Genomic DNA, 21,542 nt, shown 5'->3' on the forward strand with positions numbered 1-21,542 from the left:
GCGTTTTGTGTGTGCATTTTTTCCATCTCTGGTTTTGATTAAATTGGCCTTAAAGTAAGCCCCGAATAAATTAACAAGTCTGTGTCCTTGGCATCTTTGTTATTTTATAGTTAGTTGCACAGTTTACCCAACCTGAACTAGCTACTAGCTCCATCTAGTGGCTATCATTGTATCTCCTATTTGTATTATGAACACTAGGTGGCGCGTGAAACCACGTGTTGTTCCTGCATGTGTCATTACCAGACGCAAGTTTTTTCTTTTTCTTTTTTTTTCAGCCGACTTAAAAAGTGAGCTGGGTCTGGCTAAGTATAACGTAAATAATAAATCACTAAATGCGGATGATTGTTTAAACATGCAGGTAATTGTACAACACATTACAGGTGTTTTTTGACTCGACTCGATGAAACCACCTGACTGACCCCATGTATCTAACAGCCTTGAGGTAAGATTACTCATATTTATTTTATCCTGTTAAGTTGTACTAAACAGTGTATAGTCCATAGGCCTTTTTATAACATTTCGTTCAGTAGTTTGATTCTTGGATCTGGGATTTTGGGTTTGATTTGAACTTGGGACTAGTATCCTTTTACATTATTTTGACTAAATTTGGTGAATTTGACCTTTTATAGGTTAAAAACTTCAGTGTATTAATGCATTTCTTTCATTGTATCCTTAAAGAACAGGATTACTGTATATTAGGTCTTTATCTTCAGAATATAGTTTCAATTTATAGATCAAATTTGAACATATCCTGTGTATAATAATGTTATCAGACTAGCAAAATCCCTAATTTTGAGTAACCAACACAACTTATTTTACCAAAGGCAGCTTGTTCAAGTGGTGGATTAAATTAAAGTCTGGTTTGATATTAATAAATTGTCACTAAACAGAGAAAAAAACTAAATTTATATTTGGAAAAACAAAAAGTACAAAATCATGTACAAATTATACTCAACAATACACCACTAGAAAGACTCTTTGAAAATAACTTTTTAGGAGTAAGTATAGACAATACTTTAAACTGGAAATCGCACATAAATAAAATTAGAAATAAATTATCCAGTGTCATCGCAGTTATATATAAATTTAGATATATATCCTAAATAAAACTGTGTTTTTATTATATACAACTCGCTGTAATGCCCTACATAACCTACTGTATTTAGATTTGGGACAATACATATAAGTCTATTACAAATCCCATCTTTACCTTGTAAAAAAGGCAATAAGAGCAATCACATTATCAACTTATGAACCAACCAATGCGTTATTTTTAAACTTACAAACTCTGAGATTCTACTATTTAGTCGACCTTTACACTTTGAAAATCATACTCAATGTAAACAATAATCTCGTGCCAAAATCATTAGAGAATATGTTCAAAATCTGAAATAGTCAATATGATCTCCGAGGTACAGCCATGTTTATCAAAAAGAAAATCAGAACAAACATCATTAAATTTTGTGTATCTGTTTAAAGGGTGGACGTCTGGAACAACTGTACAAAAAAACTAAAATTGTGCACCACTTGCTTCCATTTTAAAAAGACGTTTACATGATTTATGGTACTTAGTTTTTTCTGTAGTACTTTGCTATACTGCTACTGATTTGTTTGTTTCCTTTTGCTCTGTTTATGAATATGAACTGGTTTCAAGATGACGCTATGACAAGGGAGTAAAAGGTAAAGGCATAATAACCTCAAGCTTTAGCCTGCACCTTTTCGGTCTGTGTATGTTAATTATGACTGAGGAATAATGTCAGAATATACCTGTGACCACAAATAAATTAATCAATCAAACAATTTTGTTCATTAGTGCTGATATTACATTCATTTTCCTGTTATACCTGAAGTAATTTTTATTGTTGAGCCATGAGCCTGGCACCTGCAGTTTGGTGTGACACCTACCATAGCAACATGCACGAGAGAGGGAAAAGGAAAAAGAAAAAGACAGAGATGGAGAGAGGAGGTCTAGACTGGTTATAAATGGAAGAATAGAGAGAGACAGAGAAATCTGAAGGCGGAGCTGAACCAACTTTAGACTTTAACACAGCATTTACTGGCAATAATATGAAGTAGTAAAGATTTAAAAATAGGAGAGAGAAACGGATGGAGGTGACGTGGAGAGAGGAGAGGAGCTTAAAAACGGGCCAATGTTTTATTTAAGCCCAGTCATATTTTCTGTTGTGGTTTGTGTCCTGCTTTGCCCTGAGCTCCTCTGTTTCTGCTCACTCTGCTGTAATGACATCAGTGCAGTTGTCTCTCTGCAGAGGGACTCATCAGGACACATCAGGACACTCCCCTCACATGAACCAAACTTAAAGCAGGCTGTGGGTGGTATATAGGGCTGTGAATAACAAATTCAGTTGATTAATCTAACCATTATTCTTTTGATTCCTTGATAGATTGCGTACATTACAAAAGTTCTCAAAATGTAGTGGATTCTTTGTCATTTTAATCAAATTTTTGCCTTGTCAGAGTCATAAAGCTTCGCTGAGAAGAGACAGGTGTATAGAGATTATTATTCAATTACTTATAACTATCTCAATGATCAATAACTCTCATTTTTATCACTTAACCTTGTGTCTACCTTGTGTGTTGTGTAAATTGTGTTCAACCTAAATGTGTGGTATGAATTTTTTTGCAGACTTTTCCTCTGGGTGTGGCTCTTACAGGCCTGACCTAAAAACTCCCGCACTAACTGTTCGTGATTTATGACTTTTATTAATAGCCACACGGGGGCACTGTTAGGATCTGTTACAAATGAGCCTGCTCCTGTGACTGTTACAGGATGATATGATTTAATTAGAATTACTCCAAGGAGAAGAGTGTAGTAATCTGCTGCAATTTTTTCAGACACTAACTTGTTCTAATATAGACATGAGATTTGTGGATTTACTTAATTTTAATGTCTAATAAGAAAAACATATTACATAAAACTAAAGATGATTATGAATGTACTGTCAATGAGAAACAGTTTCCTCTTATTTTAATTATTTTGTTCCCTGGTCTATGTGTTTATTTGAGACTCAAACCATATTGAGTTTTTTCTTGGAAATGTCCCACAGTATGATATTGAATGAATTACCAGAATATATTCAAGAAGGTGTTTTTATTGTGAAGTAAATCCCTTGAAAAACGTCACCTCTCCACAGATCTGGATCCACAGATCTCCTGCTTGCCTTTATGGAGATAGGTATTTAGGGATATATATATGGGTATATACTGTGGAATATCACAAACCAAAGCAATAGCATCTTAACATAAGCAGGTGGCAGTCCCTCTACTAGAAAAGATACATAGTGCACTTTTAAGCCCTTCTTAACAATATTTGCACCTAAACTAAGATTTTGAATGTGCATTACTCCACTCCTGAAATTGCACAAAGCGGGTAAAGAGGTCACGTGCCGTTGCGTCCTATGTACAATAGCATCTGCTGTCCGTTCAGCTGAGACAAATCAGCTCTAATCAGGGTTTACTGTACTGCCTCATGTGAGCGGCGGTTTGGCTCACGCTCCTCACTGGGTCACTGGGTCAGACTCCTGTAAACATGTTTAAGGTCCCTTGTGTTTCCTTGCACCGTGTGCAGAGTACAGTGGCACGCAGACAGATGGAGAAATAGCTGAGACTAATCTAAAGAGGTTAATCCACTTAATAATAACTACACGGCCGCTGCAAAGAGGAGCTGATTACCTCAGATTGTTGTTTGCGACATACAGTAAACTTACAGTAAACATTTGAGGAAAGCTTATTCTGCACTATCCTGCACTATTCAGCACTTTACATCACAACAAATGTTTAAAGATTTTACTTCAACCACATATGTCAAGATTAACTGATTATAATGATTAATCAAGACACAATTTTGATATTGATTTCAGTTTATACAGGAAGCTTCAGTTTATGCAGGAAGTGGTTTAATTTAATGTAGTTTTTATACTGTTAGTATAGTTATATACTTGTTATACTATTATAAAGCCTAGTACACACTGTTGCATTTTGATTTGTTGTATGGTGACTAAATACAAATAAAATATGACAATAGCAATAGCAAAGATGTTTATAGTCATGCTACAGCTATTATTATTAATATTGTGTTTAGTAAACGTTTGTTAGTTGTCTGGCCTCTCGTCATAGCTCAGGCCAATAGAAGACACAAGATTTTCTGAGAAATCTTTATTCAACTGTGTAAAATGAATCCACTGAAAGATTGATCTGAGCACAAAGACAAGACTCCACAAGTACTTCCTTCTTCAGAGTACGAGGTCAAACACAGGCCATGTTTTTATAAATAGTGAAGTATTCAAGGGGGGAGTTTCATCTGTGCTTTTACTCAGCACAAATAGACTGAATACTGTTAGAATTGTATTTTGCAGAAAACCCTTCAATGGCTTTGATGCCCAATGCTCACTTTTGTACTTTTGTACTTTTGTACACTTGTTAGTATTTTTGTAGGTGTGTTATTTTCAGTGGGAGAATGCAGATTAAAAAATAAAATAATAATAATAATAATAATAATAATAATAATAATAATAAACTATTATTAATACAAGCTTCTAGCCTAGTGAGTATTCTGTGCAAGTTAAAGGTGCACTATAATTTTTAGGATATTATCGCTTTGCCTGGAAGTAAAATAAAGTATGCCATTAACTTATCTCTCTCCATGGAGACAATGAGATGGCACCACCAGGCCAAGTAGCAGGACAGATCTGTGGAGAGGCATCCCAGCTCAGTAAGAATTCCTGTTTTTCAAAGTATTTTTGAGCAACAAAAGCACACATAACAAAATAAATGCAAGATAGATGTCTAATGCCATATTGTAGAACATTCTAGGCAAGGCAATGACACCTATTAGAAAAGTTATATAGTGTGCCTTTATAAAAACAATATTCTGTTTGTACACTGTAATCTTCATATTTTCTCTATAATCCCTTGTACCTCATATAAAGTGACTGTCCATAAACACTGCTCTGTCTGTGTCTTCCTCTTGAGACACAAACAAAAGCCATGCCAACAGACAACTTCCTGCAACATGAGAAGACGAGATATGGTAATCTGAGCTAAGTGCGGTTTAGCATTGCATAACACTGAGCTGATTCATCACATGCACACGCCCATAGTTATTCCTGGTGCCCTACTTTCAATTCAGTGCAACTTTCTTTGGCCTATATTTTTGTGCTTTGTGCCTCTGAGTGCACCCACATTATTACAAGGGTCTTATGTGATTCTTAGATAAAGTGAGGAAAGTTGGAAAAGGCCCTATTTCAGCCATTCACTGCAAAAACAATGTGTTAAAATGTCTTGCAGAATATAAATCCTTTTTTGGACTAAGTTTTGATCATTTGATTTGTTTTGCTGTTATTTAACAGCGGGGAAACAAAATTGCACTTGTAAAATGATAAATAAATCATAAGAAATGTTAACCCTTGTAATCCATGTAGTTTACAGACTTATTAGAGAGTTTACTGTTCTGTTACTCTCAGTATGTTATAATTATACACATGTGAGAGTATGGTACAAATGTTATATACCTTTAATTTATGTCAAAATATTTTGTTGATAGAGTCACCTGTTTGTCTCCATGGAGATGCTTTATGTATTGCTGTGGAACATTCCAGGGTTACACAATATATCACTGTCAAATCAAAACTGCAATTTGAGTTGGGACAATAATCAAATACAAAAATAAGATACAGAATGTCCTCTGCTAAGAACAAAGATCCTATCTATTTAAAGAATAATCTTGTTATACCTGTTTAGATCTCTACAAACATTTTCTGAAATGCATAGGATTCTTGAATTAGTTTATCAGATCAGATTTCAGTCTTAAGTGTATGCTCCTGTTGCTGTTCAATTGCAATACTTACCCTATGGAGAAATGTAACTTTGGGACCCTCCAGCTAGAGATGTACATACTGCACAGATAGACAGATACTTTATTGATCCTGAAGGAAATTCAAAGTTTGAAATGAAACAAACATAGCAACATAGTGCCCCTTTAACTGTAATAATGTAATAAAACAATATAAATAGTTAAACTGGTCAAAACATATCAAATCAACCATTGCATTCTGAATTGAAGTCATTTTACCATTTGCTGTGTTGTCATTTCCACATGTGCGCGGTTTGCCTCACAGTTGGAGCGTGTCGTATGTTGACCTACTTTTTGGGGAGGATTGAGGCAGTGGCGCTGAATGGGTCATGGAAGGCAACATAACTCTGAGTTGAGGCACAGCCAAGCCAACATGTTTAACTGTGGGCTTTTCCCCTTCTGTCTGCCGCACCTCCTGGAAACTCGTAACAAATCTTGGACCCATTAACAGTGACCGAGATGTAGCGTTGTGCAATATTTGGCAATATTTAATCATGTGGAAACTATTTTAGTGCTTTACTCCTTTAGTTGTAGACTTAACAAATACATTTTAAGAGTGGCATACATCCTTAAACTGTATTTGAAGTATACATGTTAAAAATACTTACTGGTAATAACTCATTATCTGGCAAAGCCTTAACCCAGAACACTAAAATGTTTAAGCCTTTGCAAATTTTCCACCTTTTAATGTTCTGTGACTTGCATATTCATTTGACCTAGATTATGATGTCAGGTGCCCTTCCTCCCTATAAAGAGAGACCCGTTTTAGGTTGCATTCAACTTGGTCCTGCTTTGGTCCTCGTTTGATCAGCTGGTTTAGTCTTTCTTAGTTTAGTCCTGGTCTAGTCCTGGTTTAGTTCTGGGTGTTAGAGACCTGCTTCGTCCTACATTATGATGGGGTGAACATAGCCTTAGGGTGCGTTAACACATGCACACACAGTTGGGATTTGGGACTGAACCCTCAAATAGACCAGGATTAAACCAGGACTAAACCAGGACCAAACTAGGACAAGGGTAAATGCACCTTTATTTTCTGACCTGATCAGCATTAGCCTTTCTTGACCTTTGTACCCTAGACGGCCTGCACATTGCACTTTTTACACAGGTTTTATTCCTTAACAAAACTTGCCAAGGCATTTAAAATTAGCCTTTCATAATTAGCCTTTACTGAGTACATTTTTTGGCAGCAAATCAGTGCTCTAAAAATCGACCCAGATTGTTTTTTTCTTTCAGTAGGTCACAATAGGACCAGGAAACTTTTGTCTAAACTTAGATAAGATAAGGTAATCGCATTTTAGTGGAGTTTTAGAGCAGCATACGTAGTTTGCATAGTTCTAAATCTTTATCTGATTCTAACCCCAAGCATAACGCATGTTTTAATACTGACGTCATTGTGACTGAGCTATTTGTTTCTTCAGTTTTAATCGCTAAATGTTTTACAAAAGTATTACACCACTTACGAGCATATGAAAGCAGGCCATTTGAGCAATCACAAAAGTCAATGTTTAACTTAGGCTTTTTGCTATTGCATCATCTGGTCCAATAGTGCCACTCCTTTTCCTACTAAACTGTTAACATTGTGTAGTTTAGTATTATGTCATATAAGTTTAAACATGAATGGCTTCTTATGACTTTAGCTGAAGGACGTAGATGTATTACGCATAAAGGTTGAGTCACAAGATATCTTCTCTTATCTTAAATAACAATCTTAAGAGTTGTTTTACCTTGCCTAGAGTTTTTCACAGTATGACATTAAATCTTATCAACTTCAAATGTTTATTGCTGAAAATACCTTAAAACATGCAATTTTACAGTGAGTGGAGTTGTCTTTCCACAAATCTGTCAATTGTTATGTAATTCAGACTTAATATAACTACTTCTTTTCTTTCTTTTTTTCTTCTAGGATCACTGCACGATCTAGAGAGACTGATTTGAGCATTTTAGTGTTGCTTAGGAGTGGTATAAAGGTAACCGTTTCAGTTTATATATCTCTTGCCCTCTTTAAAATAGAAATGGGCACAATTTGAGCTTCAGTTATATTCAGCAACACATCAAATAGCAGAAAGTATCTAAAACGTGTGGAGTTTACTTGTTTCAATTGGTTTAAAAAATAGCCTACAAATTATGTTAATATTTAATGTACCATCACTTATTACTGCAGCCTAGACACTTTAAACTTACATAATCTCTGCCAGTTCATCCTTATTTATTTAATAACAATTTAATTTATCAACAAATGTTCTGTACATTAGTAAATCCTTAACTTCCTGTGCATTTCTCATCTTTTTTATGGAATGAATCTGCTCTGTTACATAATCTAATCCTTTAATGTAATTTTTTCTCTTTCAGATTTTTATGCGGACCATTTTATGTGGTGGTATGTGACATCTGGATGCCATGACGGTCCAAGCCCCTTCTTTTTCTTCTCCTCTTCCTCGTCTTCCTTCAGTGACTCAGAAGTAGGCTGCTCGTCTCACACGGGTGAATAGTTGCTCAGTTCGTACCCCTTGGCTGGCTCTCCCTGTGCTGCTGTGTTGACCTACATGCTGCAGCATCCAGCGTTACGTAACTATCCCGGGCTCATCTCCGCAGGCAGCATTGGGCCAACGCCTCCTCGTTTCATCTCTCTCTCTCTCTCTCGCTCTCGCTTTCTCTCTCTCCTTTCTTTTACATTTGCTTTGCTCTCTCTCCCTCTCACTCGTCAATCTTTCCTCTCCCTCTCATTCTCCCTCCCTTTCTCTACCCCTACCTCTTCCTCTTTTTCTTCTCCCTTTAATCTCTTCTACCTTGCTCCCTCTCCTGTTCGCTCCCTTCATTTCTCTACTCTCTGTATCTCCCTCTGTTTTTTTTCTCTTTCTCACACTTTTCTCACAAACAAACACACATTCTCTCTCCAGCACTCCCCTGTACCTCTTTTCTACTACTCTTCCCTATTCTTTCTCCTTTTCTCTCTCTCTCTCGCTACCACTCTCCCTCTTCTTTCTCTCTCTCTCCCTCTCTGTCCCCTTTTCTCTCCTCCTCCCTCTCTCCCTTTCTCCCTCTCTCCCTCTCTCTCTCTCCCTCTCTCTCTCCCTCTCTCTCTGTCTCTCTCCTTTCTCCGTTCCTGTAGGTCCGCGCTCGCTTGGTCACACATACAGCTGGCTCTGCAGCACTTCCTGGGCGCTCTCATTCACTCACATTCATGCCCTGTTCCCATTCAACACCAGCACAATACTGCTATAGTGCGGAAGAGGGGCTAGGCGTTACTCACCCATTCATCTGATGCTGTGTTAAAAAATATTGCTTGTTCGGCTTTTAATGTTGTGAAAATCAGTTTTTATTTCAGTTGTTCAGTTCAGTTAGTAACCTGCATTTGATTACTTCCTCAGTATTCATTTTATCATGCATATTGGTAGTTTGAAACTGACCTAATTATTCAGAGACAGATTCAATTAAGTGAAACGTTCATCTGTTGTCTTTACCTGAATGCGCCTTTTAGAGTAAGATCAATAAGTCATGCTGAAGCCAGTTTTCTTTTTTCTTTTTTTTTTTTTTTTTTGCTTTTTATTGATGCAGGAAATAGCCACTATGCCAAGTAAGAAACAATTTATTATTTGGACAAATGCCATATGACCATTTAGAGTTATGAGATAAATATGACCTAGCTTGACACTGACAGCTGAAAATTTTACACTGTGCTTCTAAAATAATTGGATCTGGTATTGCTTGTAAATGATCTGTTCTGTACAGAAGTAAGTGATTCTCATTGTAACAAACCTAACCCTAACTAACCCAGAACTCAGCTGTCGTGGTATTAATGGGTTACAAACTGTAATTCTCAGAATAGCACTTTATATTTCTTACATGTACTTCTTTCTTCTTGGTATTTATAGTGACAGTATTTCAGTAAAATATCTGACTTTCCACTATGAATCCATAAGTGACAACAGGTATATGTTGATAATATGAGGTTTTTAATACAGTATTCTCTCCAAGTATCAGAATTTGTTGTTTTATTATTGTCTTATTACAACAAAACAAAGTATAAATCAAAGTTCATGTCCAAACATATTCTCATTAAATGTACTTATCCAACAATAAGAGCAGTCATTCATAAACTGTGGGGTTGTTATGGCCATTTCTGAAATGTTCCACTTTACACTTACCGTGAGACATAGACACCTCCAGACTATGTTACTATTCAGATCTGTGGAGTGTGGTACCACTTCATGATTTCCAAGGTATTTTTAAGATACTGAAAAAAGTGTAATTTAATGAATGCTAGATAGATAAATGAGTTTAATACCATACCGCAGAACAATTCCATCTCCATGGAGGCAAACATGTGGCTGACCCCCTAACAGAAAAGTTACACCGTGCACACCTGAAAACTAAAACAAGACCATATGAACACAACAGCAGATCTAAACTGAACCTGATCAAGTCATTCTAGTTAAGCAGAATTATGAGACAACAACAACTAGAAAAGGAACACAAACGTAAGAAGGACTAAGTTTGGCAAGTCTTTGATTAAGAACATCTGTGATAATAACATACCAAACAATTCTATACGAAATCAGTTATGTGTCTTTGCAATGGATAATGCTAAATTCTTAAATATGCGTAATACCAATCCGACCATGTCTGCATGCACTACTAACCCAGTCCCCCAGGCGCAGAATTTAGCCAAGTTTTTTTCCTGCTGTAAAGGCATGTGATGTAACCCGCTCCACTCACTCAATAACAACCCCTTTTTCTCTCCATCCTCCCATCTCTCCCTCCTCTGTGACCTACTTTTTACTCTCCTGTCTTGTTTTCGCAAGCCTCTGCGCAACACAAAGCAGCTTTTACTACTCAAAGATGGGCTGGGCTTGGGGGGGCGGGTGCATGGGAAGGGGGCAACAGAGATGTGACAGAGGAAGAGAGGGACAGAGAAAGAGAGAGAAAGAGAGAGAAAAAGAGAGAGAACAAGAAATGTATAGAGAGGGGAGGGGGGAATGCACCATACAATGCAATGCGGTTTTCACAAGAATGTCACCTTGTTACAGCCATGGTGCTTGAAGGGCAGATCTTGCAAAACCCAACACAATCACAAACATGTAGGTTAAGAAGTTTCTTATTTGGTGCCTCTTTCCTCTATTAAAAAAAAATATTATATAGATCAATATATTAGTTTAGTCTTAAAAATTTTAACAAATTAATTCAGGTTAATATAGCTGTGTTTATCATGAGTTTCAAATTTGGGTGTTGCCATGAAATTGCGACACCTCTGTAGGAGATAGTCCACTGCCCTCCCTTTAGTTCTTATGTAAGCCTCTCCAGTGGCGCTGCTTTGCCCAATCAAATGTGTTGTTGTTCCCATCAGCCATTGCTCCATTAAGAGGCTGCAGTCTCACAGCAGCACTCTTGTGTAACCTGTTATGGCATGTTATAAATTTGTTATTTGATCAAAGCATTTCTCCCATTTTTAAATTGGAATTACAAATAGAATACTTAGTTGTTATTTAAATTATTCACACAAATTTGTACTCAGAATTAGTTTGTCATTGTAAACCACTAAATATGCTTTTTCTGTTCAGTGGTGACTGTTTGACCTCCTATAAAAAGCTTTATTATGTGATGCTCATGTCAACTTGGCATTTGGATCAATTTCACTTTTTATTGATCTTTTATTATTTTTTTATATTATTGACATTTATCTTTAATTTTATTATAGTTTATTTGCAACAATACATTTATGAATGTTCACTGGATAGTCCAGTGTAAATGAGCTATGTTAATAAAAATGTCAAGCACTAGCTGAAGTATTTATACACTAGACTAAATCCTAATAGACTGTTAGTGATGTATAACTTGAAACAACATAATTATCACATTTATATTGTAAATATTAAGTAGTATAATGTACTATTCAATCATGAATGTGTCTAATTTTTATTTTCAACATAATACAAATCTATTGCCTGGCAAATCCATACAGATTGATATCACTCTGGTCAACCCTTCCTCTGTCACATCTCATGCCAGAACCAAACATTATCTTTTTTTTTTTTTTTCAGTGATGCATGTAAAACGAAGGAGATCATTAGTCTCCTATCATTTACAAATCAAATCAAATTTATCTCACCTCAGATTAACAGAGTTTAGTGCTCGCTCACTGATTCTGCAGAAATCCACGATGTCCCCCCTGTGATATTTTTTTCATTTTTTAAAATAATTTTTAAGAAGTGTGTATTCTGGATCCCAATCAAAGAATTCTAGCTTTTATAACCTGAATTAAGATAATAAAACAACTTCACACTCAAAGTAAATTCAACTTTTTTTTTATTTTTTCCATTTTGAGTTGTTCACAATACAAAATGAGTTTTTTGTAACCATTTGCATATCCACGTGAAGTATCGCATTACATAATCACTTCTGGACAAGGCTTACTTATTCTCTTTTTTTCCACTTTGTTTCGTCTTTCTTCAAACAGCATAGGTTATACAGTAACACAGTACAAATGGTAACTGGGGCATAGGGTAAATACACGGCACAAGGAAGAGCATCGATCAAAATGACAACATGATGACAAACACACAGTAATAGCCAAAATAATAATAATCACTTATAATAGAAAATAACAATATTAATAAAATAATATTAAAATAATGACAGTAGTATACAAGAGATAGACAACTTTACATTTATACATGTGGCCAGAGGCAGGCACCAGGAAGTGTACAGACTGATACTGCAGCTACAAGAGCTAGACTCAGTGCATGTGTGGGGCATTTGGGATCACTGTGGGACAAGGGACAAACAATAAGAGGCACCGCATGAAGAGAGCAGCTTTGCTGGTAGTGACTAAAGAGCATTTCATTTATTAGACAGACAACCTTTGTGTCTGATTATGGAGCTAAACAAGGCTTACCTTGTGCTTGTCAGGTCTAGCCAACATCTGTCATCTGCATAGCCTTGACTGATATGAAAACTGGCCTTGACTTTTTAAGCTCTGATCATCTGATCACCTTGGACTGTTGGAAAATACCTCATACACTGTTTTTCGAAGTTGTGGCTCTTCTTTCAGTTTCAGTAAAAAGAAAATCTTTGAGGCATTTTAGACAAAGGACTGTACAAGGTGTATCACTAAGAACAAACTAACCACTTTAAGTCTATGACTGCATTACACAATTCTGTTTTTGTTGTTTTTGCCAAGTTTTTCTTCTTAAAATATATAATTGTTTATGCAAATTCATATGTCACAGTATTATACAATCTAAGTGCTTCAGAAGTGAAGGGGCTTGTGTGCGGATGAGAAGGAGCGATGTAACTTGTCAAAAGTGTGTTACTAAACGGATGCATTTCTTTGGTTGAAGGAATGTTCCTATAATGCCACGGTAGATGTGTAAGTGCTGGCTAGAGCCTCAAAGGCAGTTAATAGTGAATAATCTGTACATGTCTGACTCAAGAGAACACTGTCTCTTTTGTGTGATCTTAGTTTTGGGAGGTAGGAAAGACAGGAAAGAAGTGACACAGTGAAGACTGAAGTTCCCAGTCCCAGGGTTAAGTGTTGTTTTTGTGAAAGGGTCGGATGAGGGTTCCACACCTGTGTGAGTGCTGCTGTGCCCCATTCAACCCTTTGACAAAACATGACTTTATCACATTGCGTACACCACAGAACACTGTCTCCTTCTGTGTTTGAACTGTTTGTTATCAAATACAAACTTGTCCCAGGTGTCTTTACTCTCGCTTCTTACTGCGTCCACCGCGACTGCCGCCCAAACCCTTTTTCCCTCCCTCTTTCTTGGCCTCCGGACGCTCACTCGCCTGAGTTTTGACCTCTTCAGGGTACTCAGTCTGGTTCTCGTCTTTGCTGTCTCCCATTGTGTGGCTCGGAGGGTTCCCAGGCAGGGCCAGGTAGGGGTGCTGGGGCAGAGTGGGTGAAGGGGACATGGACAGAGGGGTAGTTTCCTGTGCCCCTCCGTTAGACAGAGCTCTGTATTTAAGGCGCAGTTTGTGGGGCAGCGCGGTGCCTTTGACCTCAGCTGGGCTCTCTGTGTGTGAGCTGATGATGGTGGACTTCTGGTGGTAGCTACTGATGTCTGAGGAGGAAGAGGAGGGGGACTCGTCATCTGTAGAGCCCTCTTTGTCAGAGCTGCGTGGGTCGCCGTCACTGGATGACGTGTCTTTGCCCGAGGAGTTCTCCTGGAAGAACCCGTCCGACCTGGGACCACCCTCATATGTGAGCACTGGGGGCTCCTCGTCCAGAGAGGTGAGGTAGGCGTTGTGCTGTGGGTAGGAGGACTGTCCCTCCTCAGTGTTGTGGATGAGGTCAGGGGCAAAGGGGTTTGACTGAAGACCATTTTCCGACCCCTGGTAACTGTAATGCTTCTCGTGCTGGAGTTGACTGCTGTAGCGCTGTAGCTCCTCTGTGTCCGCATGACCATTGCTGTATTCGTACTGAGGGGAGTCCATGGTTTTGGTCCTCTCCAGTTTCTCTGCCACCTCTGTGATGGTCACGGAGCAGTCGCTGTACTTAGAGCTGTGGGACTGTGTGCCCTGCTCTTCAGGCTGATCCAGAGGGTAACAGCCACTGCTGGAGCGGTATAAGATTACACTCCTTTGGGTGGGGGGTGCTGGGGGGGCTGGGCTGGACCTCTCCATGTGACACTGTTGGCTTTCAGCCAGGACCACAGTCTGGTGGGAGGGGACGACGGTGCTGTAGGTGCCATTAGGAATCCCGTTTGGGATGTTCTCCAGCCGAGCCAGGTCCATGGGGGGCTCCTTCTTGATGTTGTAGCCCATGGGCTCTGGGCTGTCTCGGGACGATCCATCAGACATGTCAGATACAGAACCTCGAGGGGAGTACTTTTGAAAGGAGCTGTGACAGTCCCCACGGATGGACTGCTCAGTTTCAGAGGAGTCTGAGTTCATCATGACCTGGGACGCACTGGAGTAGCCACTGCTAGAGAGGTAGGCGTTACTGTTTGGGGTCCCAGTGGCGCTATTCCCGTTGCTACTGTTGGCAGTGGCTGCCCCGCTGGAAATCTGCTGGCTCTTCTCCATGTAGGATGCAGCAGTGATGAGGCCAAAGCGCAGTTTGAGCTGCAGCAGCTCCGTCTTGAGCCTCACGTTCTCCTCGTTCAGAGCGATCACTCTGTTCTCCAGCACCATGTCATTCATGCGCCGCTTCTCCCTTGAGCGCTTGGCCGCCTCGTTGTTCTTACGGCGTTTCTCCCAGTACGAAGCATCTTTCTTTTCATCAGAGATGAACTCCCTTTTGCGGCGCGAGGTCATGGTGGGCTTGTTGGAGCCTTTGGAGGGGCGTCGTCCTGAGGAATCTGGGTTTGGGGAGGGCAGATTGTCACTGTAGGAGTACGAGTCCACTTCCATGGTGTTCTTGTTGCTGGTAGCAGAGAGGTGCAGACTGAGACTCTCCATGATTTTGTGGCCAGGCCAGAGAGACTCTGGGGGGCAAAGGGGGAGGGGTAAGAGGAAAACTATATGTGCCGACTACTTGGTTTGACTTTGAGTTTAACCTATGTCGCAGGATCAGCAAAAACTTCTTGATGAGGTACTTGTGCTCCACGGAAGGAGAGCCTCATTGATTTCTGTTATAATGTTCTTACACTCAAGTGTCCAAATTAGCCAAGAAGATTAAAAAGAGGTGGAACTCCAGAATAACCTTGTACATTGACGTAGTTTTGGGCTGAACTCGATGAAAAAAGGAGCTAGAGTGTTATTTTAGTTGAGACTAAGCCAATGTTTGCGACGGTAGTTTAGTCGAGGCCCCTACGTGTTGAGGTGAGTTTGAGTTTATCAGCTCCTCTCCCAATCTTTAGAGGGCGATGGCTCCGGTTGGGCGGCTGCCTCTCTTTGCACAAAGGATGTAGGTCAGTCTGTCTTCTTCAGCACTCCCAGAGGACTTCACTGCCGCTGTGTGCTGTTCACCACTAACTGTGTTATGGAGACAGAGAGACAAAAAGGGAAGGGAGAGAGAGGAACACATGGTTAGAGTCAATGTAGCACAGTTCATTGTGGCATTTATTAAAATTGTATTAAGGTCAAATTACAAAGAGGCATTCTAATATTGACTCATGTAAGGTGTGTCTAAAATCAATGTTTATCTGTATACAGCCCACAGATCTATGACATAACCTTTTACTTGTTGCATATCGCTTCTCTTGTTTTTTTGTAACTTGTATTGAGTAATAGTGAATAGTAGCAGGAATGGGGTGAGGTTGTGACTAAACAGACTGCTGCAGAGCTGTTGTGTAAGAGGCTGATATCACTGGCTTTTACTAACAAGAGGCAGGCTGATACACAGAGACAAGCAACACATTTTACATAAGATTTTGTAATATTCAGAATTAGTTTCATACTTTCCTTTAGACAGATAGTTGTGAAGTTAATGTATGATTTGATTTCTGTATGCATATTTCCAACCATCTAAATTCCTTAGGTGGTTAAGTGTGTTAAGTGCATACCCAAAGAAAAACATTTATTCAGACATTACAGTTGTTGTTGAGCAAAACATAGTTATCAATAAAATACACACATTTTTAATTATATCATAGATATTTTTATGTATTGCTCTACTTTGCCTTAGTCATTTACAGCATGGATCAATAATCAGTTGTTTACAAAACCTTTTCTTTTCAACTGTGCCATAAAATGTTTTATTTAGTTGTAAACGGTGCCTCCCTCAGCTCCGCTATAACTGCCTTAGAGGATTTGTTATGTCAGACTGTCTGTGGAAGAATTGGGGCGTCTCAGTTTCTCAAGCTGCTGATACATTGCAGCATATCACAGTTCGCGCACAGCTTGCCTCTTTGCTCAAACAATACTGAAGTGAGAGAATCGGATGTTGATGTAATTATGTAACAACTCTGACCATTCTTTTGTTTTAACCATGTTTTCCTGTTGTCGGCTGCATAACACAGATGATAAATGCATTAGTTATTACCACAATAGGCTAGAGTCAAAAAATACTCTATTTTACAACACGCACAGCCAAAGGTTTAATCTAGGTCACCAAGCACATGTCAGTTTTGCTTCATAACAATGACATGACACATTTATTAATTTCCTGTTTGGATTGTTTGGACATGCAGAGTTTGGACATGTAAAGTGCAAATTACCAAGATCAATACAAGGCTGAATGCTAAATGTAGGCCTGTATGCAGTTATAAGGTGTAACTATCCTTCAGAATATCCTGTAATTGTGGATCTATGAAGAAAATGTAAACCTTTTTAAATATGTCTGAACTAGATAAAAGCAGAAGGTCAGTAGGACAGTGAATGCATTTTGGATTGACTGGTTTGATGTACACAGTAAGTAGGCCTATCACTTGATGTGTTTTTTTATTACAAAGGATTAAAAGCATGTACAAATTCATCCATGCTTTGTTATTATTATTAAAATGATGAACTGAAACATTTTATTATAGGAAAACTTTATTCCTGTTTCCCATCATATTCATACAGCGTAAAAGCTCTTATGTGATATTATCTAAAATTCCACTATATGGCCACAAACAAAAGCAAAGTGGAAGAAAGGGGCGCATACGTCTGCACTGTCCCACTGACCTAGAAACGACGCTCAGCAGTAAACACTCCCTCTGCCTTTGACGGAGCGCCATAAAATAGGTCAGTGGGACTGCAGGGGAGGGGGGCCGGGGAGGGAGAGAGAGAGAGCACAGGGGTACACACTAAAAATAGAGCGAGAGAACGAGGTTGAAGCGGGAGGAATCGGAGCAGACCAGTGACGGAAATAATTTGTTTTAGGGACAACAAGAGGAATTTTACAGACAGTCAGCAGAACAACTGGGAAAATCAACACAGCAGCTGTATGTGAAGATTACACTACCGACTGGTGGTTTGCGTTCAGCATTAATTCCTATGTGCTCCAAAAAACAAAACAAAAAAAAACAGTGCATAACAATGTGCCTGAAATGGACAGAAAGGAGATAGGGTGGCGGCATTGACGTCAAAGCACACACCCCTATCTGCAGCCAAACTCCACATAACAGCCCAGTCTATGTGGAGTGGACTGCATGGGGAGGGGCTGCTGCTGGTCCTCGTAACGTACGTGATCTGAATCCCTTGTATCAACGCTCGGCTTGTATAACATATGTGTATTACATAGCAGCACAAGCTACAGGTTAGTGGATGCAATCAGCTCCTTCACACTCAGAGCGCCGAATAAAACATGGCAACAGAGATCAGTTATTGTGTAACAAAAGGGCTGCGAAACAGGTCACAAAATTCTTTCTGTTGAATATAAAGTTTATGAGGCCAAATTTGATATTAGAGCTGTCAGTGATACACTGTTTTGGTTAAAATAGTACAAGTCATATTTTTTTTTTTCAGTTTAGCCATGTTTTTTGTTTTGATTGAATCTTTGCATTTTGATATTGACAAATTTCTGATAACTAAATACCTTCACTTCATTTCACTTAAATGACCAGGTATTATATCTTCTTATCATAATCACTGGCCGGTTACAGGCGCACTAAGTTCTATAAGATTATTAAAATGACAAATTAAATAGTCAAATTTCTTTCTGATCATGGTCCCTCTCTACTTAGATAAGATTTTGTGGTTTGAATGTCCTTTAAATATGTCACTCATATTGTCAAGCTACAATCCATTAGGCCTAGAGCTAGATTTTGAGTGGACTTCTTTAAACTTCAGCTGAGCTGTAATGGCAGTTCCCAAACAACTGCCGCCAATGTTTGGGGAGGAATGTTTGCCCTTTGCCCCCTGTGCAGTGAGTGAGTGTAACGCATGGCATCCTCTACTTCCTCCCCTCCTCCATCTTTTTAAGTGATTCAACACCACACACGTGGAGGGGCCCCCAGTAAGTTAGGAGACTCCATTTTCCCCCCACGGCTTATGTCAAAACACAAATAGGAATTCAGACATACCAGGTCAGCCTAATGACTGCATGCACCAATTCATGGTTCATATGCTTTACCAACATGAATTGCAGTTGTCTGAAGTATGTCACTGTAAACATGTATTTTTTAAGTCTTATTAACTCATATCTTTCTCCTTCTCTCCAATTGACAACATAACCTATGTGTTGCTTTACAGTTTTAAAGCAAAGTCTAATGTAACCTGTATTTTACATCAGATGCCCTTCCTAGAGATACTGTATACCAGCCTGATTTCATGCTAAGGTAAATAGCAAACCATAACTACAGTTCTTCCTGCACTTACAATTACGACCTACATAGTATCCCAAAAACTCCCCAAGTACTCGACAAAGTAGATGTCACTAAAGTCAAAATATGTTGCTACTGATGCATAGACAGTGTTAAGTCAGTATGAACTGCTTTGACCTGTATAACTCATGTGCTCTCACCCACATACAAGTTTGACCTATATTTGATTCTGGGCTGCGTAGCTCTCTAAAATGGGACCAGTTGCTTTCGGCAGGACAAGACTTTTCCAGAAACTTTAGTCTGCTTTGGCACACCAGGGTTTCTAGCTATTGCACCACATCCTGGACATGTTATTTCACAATATACAAACATTTAACAAGGATGTTGCTTGAAAATGAAAATTGTTGTTGTGAGTTATTAGTCAACTTCTGCTTTGATTACTTAAAATATGCTGTGGAAGTGTAGAACCAGTTAAAAATAGCTCACACTTAAAGAGCATTGATAGTTAAGTAAATTATTAATTGGTTTAGAAATAGCCTATATGATGCCAGATAGACAATTTGAGGACGGTGTGAGCGGGAATCAATTACAGAATGTCCCAGGAGAGGGCTGCTGTTTATGGCTTCTCCCTGCTGCGCGCGGGTTATGTCATAGCCTCAGACTGGCTCAAAGCAACACACGCAGCTCTTTGGTTAACACACCATAGACTCATCTAGTGAGTCACTCTGCATGGAAACTAGGCATTTTGTGATTTATTTTAGGCGTGAGCGAAAGGACACGTAATTGTTAAATATGAATGCATATTATGAAATAACTATGAAATGAGAATAACAATATGATTTGCCGCTTATTTATCGTTACATAGCCTATTTACCATTGTTAAGTCAATATGTTTTACTGCTTAAGCACACCAAAAAAGATTAAAACATTTGTCTAATATCGGTCATCCTGGATAAATACAAGTTAAGAACTGAATAAATGGAGAAAATACTATAAATAAACTACAACGCTGAACAGCTATAGAGCATGTCTGAAAATAGATACTTTATTTGTTGTCCCCATGGCACCCAAACGAGGAAGATGATTTAAAATCTCATTTACTAAAATAGCACAGGGTACAAATTGTATCAAGACACGTGTGGTATCTATTCTATACAATACACTGCAGTAGAGCCAGACAGCAGCTGCCCCCATTCCCTGGAAAACACCACCATGAGGGAAATTACCTCGCCTTGACATTGAGTGCATAATATGGGTTACGCATTACCACGTTTTGCCGGCTTCAGTTGTGCGTATTAGTTAGTACAAATTGTTCTTATACGCAATCATTCCAAAAATAGTACCTCATTGGGGCAAATTGTTACGTTTAGTGCCACCTAAAATAGCTATAAACGTCTCAAAGTCACGAATGGGCTGCGTATGAGCCGGCAGCCGCCATGTGAACAATACCCGACCGGGAGCATCATGTCCTAACCACGATACGCACTCTTATAGAGCCTACACAGACATACATTCACACAATAATTAAATAAACTAGCACAAACATATAAGTAGAATTTACAAAAGCCACCGCCTTTTCAGTCAAAACATACCTTTCCATGTCCGGGAGGAGGAGAAACATCCACACGCTTCCACCACGACACAAAAGCAGTCTGGCTCCGCGCGTTTCCTCGTTTGCCTCTCTGCTCTGAGCAAAAAGGGAAAAAAAAACTTCTCCACGAAAAGCGTCTCCAAAAGTTCTGTTGTCCACTTCTGGCCGATGTCTTCGGGTGAGCTGTAGTTGAGTCAGTGGAGAGGCAGGATGCTGGTTCAGGCTCTTGTCTCGGGATCTGCTCAACGTGTTGTGTGCGCCACCGGACACTTTGCTCCAGTTTCTGCGGCTCCCTTTCGAGAAATATGTGTTAGTAGGTCAGCGGTTGCATAACAGCTCTTAGGCTGCCTAGTCACGTTTTTGTCCTCTATCTCTCTCCGCGCGCTGCTGGGTGTGTGGCTCTTTACCATGTTATAAGGTCTCATCCCAACTGCGAGTGCAGTTTGACGGGAGTGGTTAACTTTATAACCGGTATGAATGAGTTTACGCACGCTGCTCGCTCCATGCTGGGGTTGTGCCTAGTGGACAGTCTATAAACATGTCCCACATGGAAGTTGGTTGGTTGTATTGTTATCATCAGAATGAGGGTTATTATGTCAGCAGCTAAATGACTTCGTAGTTTACATTATTTATTACAACAATTTTCGCCTGGGCATGTTATAGCCTAGGCAATGCCAATCTAAAATACAATGTGAGTAAACTGTGAGGTTTTGTGTTTTTTTCTGGAGGGATAGGATAATATTAGGCAAATTGATCATGAAAAATAGTTTATACATACAATACAATGCATTTATGCTTACTTGTTGGCTTCACTCAGAATAATCAAATCATGTGATTGAAAATTTATGCTGATAAGCAGCTACATTAAATAAATGTATTTTTTTCTAATGTTGTATTGAAGGGGGAATAATAGTATGAAAACTAAAGTCAATACAGTTGGCTTATATCAGAA

General features: G+C 39.0%; 1 protein-coding gene across 1 annotated transcript; it reads right to left on the reverse strand.

The window, feature by feature from the left end:
• Window positions 1-11,826: 11,826 nt before the first annotated feature.
• On the reverse strand, window positions 11,827-21,063 carry nfil3-5 (nuclear factor, interleukin 3 regulated, member 5). Its single transcript, XM_020941917.2, has 2 exons — window positions 20,592-21,063; window positions 11,827-15,787 (listed from the first exon to the last, which is right to left on the reverse strand). Exon 2 carries the CDS (start codon window positions 15,269-15,271, stop codon window positions 13,571-13,573), a length of 1,701 nt encoding a protein of 566 aa, XP_020797576.2. The 5' UTR covers window positions 15,272-15,787; window positions 20,592-21,063; the 3' UTR covers window positions 11,827-13,570.
• Window positions 21,064-21,542: the final 479 nt, after the last annotated feature.

Source organism: Boleophthalmus pectinirostris, unplaced genomic scaffold (genome assembly GCF_026225935.1).
Source record: "Boleophthalmus pectinirostris isolate CB_2022bp ecotype Guang Dong unplaced genomic scaffold, ASM2622593v1 HiC_scaffold_22, whole genome shotgun sequence".
Lineage (NCBI taxonomy): Eukaryota > Metazoa > Chordata > Actinopteri > Gobiiformes > Gobiidae > Boleophthalmus > Boleophthalmus pectinirostris.